This window comes from Rhipicephalus microplus, unplaced genomic scaffold, assembly GCF_043290135.1.
Source record: "Rhipicephalus microplus isolate Deutch F79 unplaced genomic scaffold, USDA_Rmic scaffold_12, whole genome shotgun sequence".
Classification (NCBI taxonomy): domain Eukaryota; kingdom Metazoa; phylum Arthropoda; class Arachnida; order Ixodida; family Ixodidae; genus Rhipicephalus; species Rhipicephalus microplus.
The window spans coordinates 38,451,048-38,463,532 of record NW_027464585.1 but is presented as its reverse complement, the minus strand read 5'-3'; the positions used below and the strand labels follow the sequence as shown (position 1 = coordinate 38,463,532).

The window sequence follows — 12,485 nt, the reverse complement described above, 5'->3', positions numbered from 1 at the left end:
CTGCACACTTCGTAATAATACTCGTCAGATTATCATTCATTGCAACAATGCTAAGGCTGGTTTCCTCGATAAGAGCCGAGTACTTGTCCTGAAGTGAGATTCTGAATTCCTGTCCCTTCGCTCTCAGTGCTAGCTCATTTATTGTCTTTTTGCGTATCAGTTTCTGTCGTTCCTTCTTCAAGTCCAGGCGAATTCGAGACTGTACCATTCTATGGTCACTGCATCGAACTTTGCCAATCACTTAAACATCCTGCAAAATGCCTGGGTGTGCACTCAGTATGAAGTCTATTTCGTTATTACTTTCGCCATTAGGTCTCCTCGATGTCCACTTACGGTTCCCTCGTTTTCCGTAAAAGGTATTCAATATCCGTAAATCATTGCGTTTTGCGAATTCTACTAATAGCTCCTCTCTGGCATTTCTAGTACCGATGCCGTAATCTCGCTATGCCTGGTCTCCAGCCTGCTTCTTCCATACCTTGGCATTGAAGTCTCCCATCAGTATAGTAAACTGTGTTTTTACATAACTCATTGCCAATTCCAAGTCTTCGTAGAAGCTTTCAACTGACGCATCATCATGGCTGGATGTAGGCGCATAAGTCTGTACGACCTTCATCTTGTATCTCGTGCAAGCTTCCGTCCCTCTCTTATTGAGTTTAACTGCGATACCTAGCACCCTTTCGTTAATGCTATTCCTCTATGTTGCCAGCTATGTTTCTGTGGATAAGGAATCCCACTCCCAGTTCTCTTCTGTCAACCAAGTCATTATAGCACAGGATGTGCCCATTCTGTAGCACTGTATAGGCCTCATCTGTCCTCCTAACGTCACTGAGCCCTATTACATCCCATTTAATACCCTTTAGCTCCTCGAATAGTACAGCTAGACTTGCCTCACTAGATAAGGTTCTAGAGTTAAACGTTGCCAAGTTCAGGTTCCAATAGTGGCCTGTCAGGACCCGAAGATTCTTAGCACCCTCTGTTGCATTGCATATCTGACTGCCGCCGTGGTCAGTTGCTTCGCAGCCACTGGGGACTGAGGGCCATGAGTTAATTGATGTATGGATGTGGGACGTTCGATATAAGCAGGTTCAAGTATAGCCATGTTGCTGTTGACATCGTTATACAAGTGTAAACAACTGGTTATAAAGAAACATATGCGGCTGTTTAATGTATGTCTGTGCATGCATTCGTAGATATCTTTAGTTGAAGTTGCATGAAGTTTGGCTCAAGAGAAATATTTCAACAGAGTCACCTTCCACTCGCATGCTTCACATAACATCGATTCCCAAGGTACGTAGGACCTGCCGAATTTTTTTGTTCTTTGCTTTTCATCTGGTCAACCCTGTTAATGTCAGTTTTTTTCTTAACGGTAACGTGTTAAAATTACCAATGTCTGTTCTCGCCATTCCTGGGTAGATACACCTGCCTGCAGGTATGCACCACACGTCTGGCAGGAAGGGTTTAATGACGTATGCAAAAAGATTGCGCCATTGACCATGCCATGACCAGCAAGTCATATTCGTCAAATCATCTTACCCTCCCAAACTAATTTTGGTTTACATTTAAGGGGGTGATCACAAGAGCCCCCAGACTTAGGCGGCTAGATAGATAGATAGTTAGATTGATACAAACACTGACGCTCTAAGTGCCTGCAGTACATGAAGAAATGCTTCGCATTTAAAATTACAAATTGATGCAAGGCTAATATAAACGCTTAACTTCACGGAGGAGCTTTGCGGCAGTGCAAATGTTTCCTGAATAGATGTACTAGCGGCATAGTATCACTCCACCACAGTGAAACCACCTATACGGGAAGTTACATGCAGCTTTTGCATGTTATTCAACACTTGAATACTTTGAAACTAAGACTAAACTAAATTTGTTTCAAAGCAAGTTTGAACACCGTAACATTCGTTCCAAAATACAAAGTCGATTAACATTAGCCCAAGCCATCTCATCACTACCATTCAGCACCACCAGGCCACACGCTTGCATAGCAAATCATAGTTCCAGATTTGATTACCTTACAATTTGGAAGGTAGAGACGTTTGCGGCAGTTTGGCATGTATTACATCCCAATGATGCTTCATATGTTTAGTCTTCTTCGCATTGATGTCCTGGGCATTTAATTACATTATCAGTAACCACCAGTAAATGTGGTTACTAATGAGCATACCAGCGCTCCTGTAGACACGATCATTACTGTGATCCGAACTTGCATTGGCTATTTGCCCACTGCGCTGGCAGCAACTAATAAATGGTGAAATAAGCCATCACTTTGTGCCACTTCACAATGAAGACAAAGCATTAGGTACATTTTGTCTTCATTTGTGCGAGGTCAGCTGTTTGTTCAGCCACGCTTGGTAAGCCTAATGTGCCGAGAATTTGATAATGAATAATGGAGTTAGACGAGTACTGTCACAAATAAATCAGTGCTAAAAAATCAGCACATTAACGCAAATATAACCATCACTTTGTAACTTACGGGTCACACAGCTCACAATGACGACTTGATAAAATCAAAGCGGAGGGCACCCGCTACAACAGGTGCAGCCATGTGTTCGCTTTACTCGCCTTGTGTGTGCAAGCAGACGACAGGGAGACGCCGCAACGTGAATGAATACAGGTGGAGGGGCTACTTGCCTTTCCTACTGGCTTGCAGCTTTTTTTTTTTTATCACTGTACGCAATTAGCTGGTGTAAATGCTTGTGGCAATATTCTACCTCCTTGTGAGAAATGGAAGAAGTAGGTCACTCACTCAAGCACCTGTTCTGGTATTCGCAGCTGGTCATAGTGGACATGCTGCTTCAACTCATGCAGGTGGTTCATGTACGAGATTTTCCTCCCAAACTTGGCACTGCACAAATATACAGTGAGGCATCACGACAGGGGTCTTAGGAAACCATTTCTTGTCACGCATATCACATGCATCCCAGATGTGTTCCAAGAAAACTACTGTCCAGTGTAGTGGTGGCAGTTTGATCACTCTATGCACAAAACAGCCATTTTTATGGAGCAGTGCAAGAAGCTTTAAAACAGTGGTTTTCAACATTATTCCACAAAGCCACTGAAAACACTTTCAATTGCAGTGATTACTAGTTTCCATGAAAATTAACTTTCTGCATGAGGTTTGTTATTCCAAGACAACAGAGCATCGCAAAACAAGTGGCAGCAACCAAAGAGCATGAACTCCCATCAACTTAAACAACCATTACTTATTCTTTTTATAGAGTGCCTAAATGCCGATACGATCGTGAGACATACTGCAGTGTATGTCTGTCGACTAAATTTGACCACCAGGGGTTCTTTGACCCTTTTACCATTCTACCACCAAAAGAAAAAGAAAGTTGAAACGACCGAAACACTTTTCACTCACAGTTAATTTCCTTCTCCTCGGCTAGCTTCTACCCTGGCTAAGGAGAACAGGTGTTGAGGTTCGGAACGGGTGCCCCTTGATGACTCGAGTGCTCGGTGGCAGGGTGAAGGAAGACCCGCAGTCCGATGACGAGACGCTTTTTTGCAGCACTCCGGCGTCTGCCCGAGTCCAATCCCAAACCTCCACTCTCTTCTTCCATCTAAACACCCTCTTTTCAACCCTCGGTCGACCATGTGGAGGTTGGCACGTTTCAGTGCTTTGACTAGGCTGCCACCAAAGTGTGGCGCCCCCTGTGCTTTCTGTGTATATCTATATATGTCGGTCCCAATAAAGGTGGGGAACCCAGCTCTGTCCAGGGAGCCAGCTTGTGTGTCGGTTCTTGCATGCCCGTGCCCCTTCGTGACACTAACCAGGTGACATGTTGTCAGAAGTGGGATAGCCAATGAACAATGCCCTTAGCCTTAAGCCTCATCACGACTGAACAGCAACACGATGTCCTTCAACGAGACAAGCGAGCCGCGGCAACTGCCGCAACTGTACGACGTCAACCTCGAGCCACAGGCTGCGTTTGACTTCGCGAACTCGGCAACATGGGCAACATGGCTCCGCCGCTACGAAGGCTATGCAGTAGTTTCGGGGCTCACAAAAGCGTCGGAAGACATGCAGGTACGCTCGTTAATGTAATGCATGGGCCCGGATGCCCGCCCGCTCCTTGAGACTTTTTTTCTTGACGCCCTGTCGCTAGCCTCATACAAAGTCGTTGCCGCTTGCTTCACTGAGCATTTCATGCACCCAGCCAACCAGCTCTACGAGTTGTGACGGTTTCACCGACGCGCCCAGCTGCCGGACAAAAGCATCGATGCGTACTACGCAGAGCTATGCAGCATGGTGAAGCGCTGTAACTATCAGTCAGCTGCCGCCAAGGAAAAGCTCATACATGACCGGTTGGTCGTCGGCCTTCGCAACTCCTGCCTCTTGGACCAGCTGTGCCAAAACGTGAACCTAACACTCAAGGAAGCATGGACTCAGGCCCATCAATCCGAAGACGCCGATAAAAAAAGTATTTCAGAACCAAACAGAGAACTCGTGTGAGCTTAACCTCGATGCCGCAAAAGCGGACAAGCCCACCTCTCGTCGTTCCAGAGCCAAGCCTTCTGCGCAGCAGCCGCAAGCAGAGCACGCCCGCGAGCCATCCACATGTGAATTCTGCAGCCGCGCCCCTCACCGACATTCGGACTGTCCAGCTCGACACTTCGCCTGCAATTTTTGCAAAAAGAAAGGCCACTTTACTGAAGTGTGCCGCTTGAGAAAGTACAAACAGAAAAAGCTTGGCTCCATTAATTTACACGCCGTCGGAACGCCCGCCACGGCAATGTTCGTCGACGTTACCGTTGACAATTACACGGTGCAGTTCAAGGTCGACTTCGGCGCCGAAGTATTTGCCGTGCCCAGGGACTTCCCTATGCTGCCCGCCAAGCTCGACCAAGTCGACAGCTTGCTCACTGGCTTGGGAGGACTGCCACTTTGCGTGCTAGGCTCGTATTTGGCACGACTTTGGTGGCAAGGAAAAACAAGTTGCCAGCGCCTCTACGACATACGGTGTCACTGTACCTCTTCTGGGACTGCCTGCACTGCAAGCCTTGAAAGTAGTAAAGTTTCTTGACGAACTAAAGACTCCAAAGGCAATGCTGCATTCCGAGCTCTTCAAAGGACTGGGCACTCTGAAAGACAAGCACATCATCCGGCTGAAACCTGATGCCGTGCCCTTCTCGCTAAGAGTCCCCCACAGGATCCCTATCCCGTTGCTCGAGGTCGTCCGCCCTGAGCTGGACAAATTTGAAAGCGCCGGCGTGATTCGCAGGGTCGACAAGCTTACACCATGGTGCTCCTGTCACGTTGTCGCATGCGAAAACGATGGTTCCTGTCGGCTGTGCATTGATTTGACGGAACTGAAGAAGGTCGTACTTCGTCATTGTCATATTCTTTGAACTGTGGAGCAAGTCCTTGGCCTCCTTGGTGATCTAACAGTTTTTTCAAAGCTCGATGCGACGGCAAGCTTCCACCAGGTTAAGCTCATGGCCAATTGCCAAGAACTCATGACGTTCATTACACCATATGGCCGCTACTGCTTTTGCCGGCTCCCCTATGGCATCACCTCCGCGCCCGAATACTTCCAAAAACAGATGTCAAGAATCTTGGAGGGCCAGGATGGAGTCGCCAATATGATCAATGACAATCTGTTTTTTGTACGCACCCGCCAAGAGCATAATGCTAGACTGAGCCAGGTGCTGTCCCGCCTTGCAAAAGCAGGCATCACACTGAACCAGGACAAATGTCGTTTTGGGGTATCTGAGGTCTCCTTCCTCAAAGTTGTCTCAGCAGAGGGCATCAGGCCAGATCCAAGCCAGATCCAAGCAAGATCGAAGCATTCAAAGCCATGGAAATAACGTCGCCGGCGTTAGAAGACTGCTGGGAATGGTGAATTATCTCACCAGATTTTTACCACACATCTTGCACGTCACAGCACCCATCAGAGCTTTATTCAGCAAGTCCGCAAGTTGGGTGTTGCAGCATGAGCAAAAGGCTGCATTCAAGAAAATTAAGAAACTTTTGACATCAGACAGGTGCATGGCTAAGTACCATTCACCGTACGCCACTGAAATGTCTGCAGACGCCAGCTCGTTCAGACTCGGTGCAGTCTTGCTACAGATGCAACCCTCGGGAGAGCGCCGCCCTGTGGCATTCGCTTCGAGGTCACTGAATGAGATCGAACAGTGTTACAGCCAGAACAAAAAAGAGGCTTTGGCAACGACATGGGCTATTCAAAGGTTTGACAAGTTTGTCCACGGCATCAACTTCGACATCGAGACTGACCACCTGTCACTCATTTCACTCCTGGGCAAGATTGATTGATTGATATGTGGGGTTTAACGTCCCAAAACCATCACATGATTATGAGAGACGCCGTTGTGGAGGGCTCCGGATATTTCGACCACCTGGGGTTCTTTAATGTGCACCCAAATCTGAGCACACGGGCCTACAACATTTGCGCCTCCATCGGAAATGCAGCCGCCGCAGACGGGATTCGATCCCGCGACCTGCGGGTCAGCAGCCGAGTACCTTAGCCACTAGACTACCACGGCGGGGCAACTCCTGACCAAGATGGAGCTGGCTATGTTGACACCTCGTATTCAGAGACTGCGACTCAGAATAAAGCAATACCAATTTCTGATGCAATACGTGCCGGGAAAACTGCTAGCCACAGCAGATACCTTGTCTGGAATCGTCAAGGCATCTACTCCCCTCGAAGCAATGTAACCCTTCACAGCACAAGTCGTCAGCTGCACATCGAATGTCTTGCCACTGAGCCATGAAGACATACGACAGGCACAAGTGTCCAATAGAGAGTGCAAGGTTCTCATTTCCTTCTGCCAGCCGGGTTGGCCCCAGATGAAAGATGCCACTGCATTTTTCGAAGTATGCCTCTGTGGTAGACGAGCTCTCAGTCTGCAATGATGTTTTGCTCAAAGGCCCCGTATAGTCATCCCATCATCCCTTCGGTATGCGGTCTTGACGCTGTTGCACAAAGGTCATCAGAGCATCAACAGAACCAAAGCCCTAGCCCGGGAATTAGTTTGGTGGCCGGGCATCTCTGCAGACATCGCTTCTCTCGTCGCCAATTGCAAACAGTGTGCCTTCACCCGCGTGAACCTTGCAGAGCCCCTGGTCTCCATGGCCCTACCTGGACGCCACCTCAATGGCAAGACGTTCATCCTAGTGGTGGACTATTACTCGAGGCTCCCTGAGGTGGTTACCCTGAGAAGCACGACAGCTCAGGCAGTCATCAACGCTCTCAAAAGCATCTTTGCCAGACACGGAATCCTCCAAGAGGTCAGGTCAGACAACAGCCCACCGTTCTCGTCGCAAGAATTTGCATCATTCGCAGCATCGTACGGCTTCAAACATGCGACCAGTAGTCCATACTATGCTCAATCGAACGGAGAAGCAGAGACGATGGTTTGTACAGTCAAGGACCTGTTCTGCAAGTTGAGCGACCCTCATCTGGCCCTGCTCAGCTATGGGGATACTCCAGGCGTTGATGGCTTCAGCCCAGCCCAGCTGTTAATGGGATGCCAACTCAGAACCGAGGTCCCGAAACAAAAATCTAAGCTACGTCCCAACTGGCCGTCAGGGAAAGGCGTCACTGCTAAGGATGCAGCTTACAAGCGGAAGCAGACAGACAACTTCAATGTCCATCACGGAGCATGAGACCTGCCACCCCTCCAAACCAGTCAGCGTGTCTGGGTGCATCCCGAGGAAGTGCAAGGTACAGTCCTCAGTCCAGGGCAAAGGCCACGAAGCTATGTGGTCAAGACAGAGCGAGGTGGAGTACTGCAGTGCAACTGCCATCACCTAGTGCCTTTTACATCTGCTCCTACCAGAGAGGAACCACCGCACAGAGCTGCACAAGAACCACCACCACCACCGCAGCATGTTCCCGCTCTATGTCGCGTGGTTAGTGGCCGCAAAGGGGCACAAGCACGCAAGAACCGACACGCAAAAGCTGGCTCCCCGGACAAAACTGGGTTCCCTGCCATTATTGCGACTGACTTATATAGACATACACAGAAGGTACAGGGGGCGCCACGCTCCAGTGGCAGCCTAATCAAAACACTGAAAGGACCTCCACAGAACAAAGGGTCTCCACACAAGCCAATCACAGTTGGGGCTCGCATCGCCACAACCAATCACGGAAACACTTTTGTAACAGACACTGCACTGGTAAAAACCACGTTACCAAATACAACACGCGAGGGGAGAGGTTCTATGTGCAACGCATGTTGTCACACTCTCTACCATGTCAGCCCGTGTATCGGCTGCCGGTAGCCAGTCCCAGGATCGACTCCCTCAATTCGCACACTAAATGTCGCTTCGTAGAAGCCACCTAAAGCGCGGTGAGCACATTGCCAGGCCCTGTGCGCTGACCATGGGTGCATGCGACAGCCAGGCGCCCCGCCATCCCAAAGATACTCTGTAATGACGTATCGCGGGAAGACAAGTTCACCCGCATGCCGGAACTACGTCTCGATGAACTCGGTAGTGCGTCTGTGCTGCATTTTCAAATGGCACACGTGCATGCCGAACAATGAACTTAAACCCAGAAAATCATGCTTGACTTCATTCTTGCAAGATGCATTTTCAGGTAAGCTCTCTTCTTTGCCGGCGACCTTGATGGCTCTGGCCGTGACCCATGTGAATGACGGAGTCTCCTTTGTTTTCTTGTGTTGGTTTTCCACGTTCCCCTTCGCGGAACCGATCGACGTCGTTAGCTGGCGGGTCAGGAACTTGCTCTGCGCTCTGCAGCACCCGTATAACTTGTGCCATACAACAACACGCTGTGATCTTTTGTTGATGGGGTGTATAATCATCATCGGTCATACTGCCAGAAAATCTCATCACAACCTGTATGAACCGAAATGCGACTCACGTCCTCAGGCTTAGCTGTGTATCACATTAGCCGCTAAGCTCAACACATAAAGACATATGCTCCAAATGAGGTAGCGATCTTGCCCTATGGATGTGACAACTAAATGGTTAAAGCTGCGCGCACGCAGGTGCGATTACCGGCAACCACAAAGGTTGCTGCTCAAGCCACTTGGTCATCCACAGTTGAGCCCACTTATAACAATACTGAAAATGTCATTTTTATAATGATAATTGCTATAAACAGGTATGACAGTGTATACTTGTCTGCCGATTCTTGGAATAAGCATGTAGGTTACGTAACTGGCAAAGTTTATTAAATGCAATTTCAAAAAGTCTTAAAGAAGCTTAAATGTTACGAATGTCCGACCTATCCTTGAATATGCCTGTACAGTATGGGATCATGATCGAACCCTAATCTTTAAACTCAAACACACACAGAACTCTGCTTGAAGCATTGTCAGTGACAATTGCAATTTTAACTCCAACCTGCTTTAAAAGTAACTTAGGATGGAAACCTCTTGAGCAGCGCAGAAAATTCTTGCGAATAAAGTTTTTCCATTCGATCTTTTGTGATGAAATTCACATTAACAAGAGTTTATACATGATGAGCCCACACTATGTGTCACATAGAAATGACCACATAAAAAAATCCCAAGGTCAGCTGTCGAACTGGTGTCTTTCCTAATTCTTTCTTTCCTTTTACTAAAAATATTTTTGTATGGAATAAGTTGGATGCATGTGTTGTTGATCTTCCAGCCACTGCTTTTTGTTCACCACTGCAAGATGGGTTGTTTTTGTGAATGTGCAGGCACTGTTGTGCAAGTGTGTCTTATTCAACTGTACAAGTGAGTGAGCGAACAACTTTGTTCACTTCCTGCAGGTTACCATGCTGGGTTCCTGCCTAGGAGTCAGCCGAGAGACCATGCCTCTCAGCAGCTTCCTTGGCCTGCTGGATTGCCTAGAGTTGATAATCTGCGTTTTCTTTTTGTTTCATCTCCCCTACAATAATGCTTACGTTGGCAATAGAGGTTGCACTAGTGATTAAATAAATAAATACACGCATACACAAAAAAAGCAAAATAGGGGGATGGCAGGCTGTCATGAATATGCCAACAGTCATCAGTGACAAGGATGACAAGGCTGACACAATTGAAAAGTCGGATGCTTTCACGGGACAGCCACATGCCCCAAAGAGCCAAGGTGTGACAACGTCTGACTTTTCAGATGCTGAAACTCTTCAAGTGTGAAGTTATTATTCAAACGGCATGTTTTAACAGGATCACTGCTCCTGCTCAATAACAGATTTCAAACTTTAGCTTTGCCGCAATGCCACAATGCCTTGCAATGAAGCAAACCCACAAGGGCACTGGGGTTTAAAAGCGTGCATTTCTTGAAATTCGTTTGTATTAGCGCAGTGCATATAAATAAAAGAAGAAAAGACAACACAGACATTAAAAGAATAGGGGCTAAACGGCCCTGCACATCCATCTTGTACATGCGCCAAAACACAACTCATCTTGCACATGGTCTCATTCCAAGATACGTCCTTTCTGTTTCCTTGTGTGTGAGTTCGCCATCAATTGCACTGATGGAAAAATAAATGACGCATCTTGGCCACGAGCAAGATGAGTAGTGTTTTTGGCCCGTGTATAGAATGGATGTGCTGGGCATGAAGCGAATAGTTGGAAGTTTAGAGCCGACCTTTCTTAATGTCTGCGCCATTTTTTTACTTTTTATATGTACCGCGCTGATACAAGCTGAGCCATAACACTTCTGGACTTGCATTGGTCATTTTTTCCTTTATATTGAAGAACTATGTGTTCCATTACCTTTCGGCATGGACACCCAACAGCGAGAATTCATTGTTATAACTGATAATGCAGCATGCGGGCATTTTTGTAAGCAGGTTATTTCACCATTGAAAAAAGTACAAAAGTTTACGCTGCTGCAGCTTCTCATTGTTAAAAATGATTTAGTGTTAAAACCAATTTCATTATAAAAGCATTCAACTGTATTATAACGAATGGTTCAGGTAGTTCGAAGAAACTACAGTATAACCTCGTAACAACGGACCCGCTTAATATACATACATACTATACATACTGTATAGGTTACTATACATACTGTATATGTATGTATAGGTTACTATACATACTGATTTGCGGCATTATGCCAACTTCCATACTTTTTCTACCGATTGAGCTTCGTTTTCTACGAATTCTGGTACAACAGATATTCGAATATAATTGAGTAAAATGTGAGGCCAGCAAGGTGCTCAGGACTCCTTTACAGCGGATATTTCTACCGTGGACATCCCAAATTCAATAACTTCTGACTTCAAACATCGCTTGGTTTACTTTCGGGATGGGAACAGGGTCGCGAATGTTGACATACAGATTCAAGAATGAAGGCCGCATATTTCCGGTCAGTTGGTGATGAGTTATGCCTAGCTAAGGCGACAAAAAATCGGCGCGCAACAGATTTGATAGTGCGTGCTGGGGTGCTGACACGTGAAATGGCTGGCTGCTTCCGTTGCTGTTTCGAGTGATCGGTGCATGGCGAGCATGGCTTGGGTCCTCTACCGATACGCAAGATTAGCGGTTCTAAGGAGCCAGTGGTCGATGTAAATTGTTGCTTGCGAAGAAACACGTTACGTCTTCTTCGCTTTCACATATTCACTAACGCGCCAGTCTGGCCCGCTAAGTTTGAGGTGGAGTTAGGCCTAGACACGGCTTCAAGCATAAATCGCAGCCACGATGTGTATGGCAGCTGTGCCCGATGTTTCAAAGTATGACATGCTCAATCGCGAGTACAAATACTTGTCCCGTGGTGGTCTTCGCTGCAAGGTCCGAAGCGCTGATAAGCAGAACCTTCTCGCCAACGAGTCAACGCTATAAAAATCAGTTTGAAACGCGTGCGTGCAATGTTCGAGACGAGTATGGCGCGCAATTGTAATATGAAAAACGAACTTCTGCTTGCAGCTGTCTTAACAACCCGAGAATACAGAACGAGTGCGAAAATGTCACTAAGTAGAACGATTTTAGACAACTGCGATCTCACAATGCACAAAGAAGCAGACGACGCTATCCCAGAGGCGTATTGGGAAGAAGCATCGGACTAGCGAGGCGTATTAGAGCAATATGGCAGAAGCAGCCAATTCGAATCCTTCAAATGAATTTCAAACATCTGCTTTTTGAACACGGGTAGCTCTTTAGAAAATACTTTTATAAATAGCCCAAAACGGTGGTGGCCAGTTGTTGCATCGATCGTTTCCTAGTGATTAATTGTAGGTGGTGTGTCGGACGTCACCGGTATCATTTTGAGAATGTCCTACTGCAGCACATGTATTCTTGTGCATTTACCTTCATTTCTCGGTAACTAGGTCACTGCTGTTGAGACTGTTGTCATATTATATCATGTTATACACTGACCTTTCACTCTAATGTAAATTGTTCTTTGACTTTAGTGTCCCTTTAAATGGTTAATTGGCAGAGTACTCAATAAGGACCGAAGTAACGATGAAGAAGCTTTTCACAGAGGCCAGGTGTTCGCACGGGGCTCCATATCCCCACTCTGTCACTTGGTGCACACTCAATCTCTCTTCGTCGCAAGTTGTATCGGTGCA

At 47.0% G+C, this 12,485-nt stretch overlaps 2 protein-coding genes across 6 annotated transcripts in view; both read right to left on the bottom strand.

The window, feature by feature from the left end:
- The window catches only part of LOC142783830 (uncharacterized), a 456,044-nt gene that overhangs the window by 101,480 nt on the left and 342,079 nt on the right, over window positions 1–12,485 (bottom strand). The gene's annotated exons all lie outside the window — the stretch shown is intronic.
- RhoGAP68F (Rho GTPase activating protein at 68F) overlaps window positions 1–12,485 on the bottom strand; it is a 177,953-nt gene that overhangs the window by 86,707 nt on the left and 78,761 nt on the right. For 3 of the 4 annotated variants that reach the window (XR_012888497.1, XM_037418108.2, XM_037418109.2), the window contains one exon: window positions 2,756–2,854. The exons of the other annotated variant lie outside the window; for it this stretch is intronic. Coding sequence is in view for 2 of the 3 variants with exons in the window: in XM_037418108.2 (XP_037274005.1) it covers window positions 2,756–2,854 (99 nt within the window). In the remaining variant the exon portion in view is untranslated. The remainder of the gene's footprint in view (window positions 1–2,755; window positions 2,855–12,485) is intronic. 4 annotated transcript variants of the gene reach the window in all.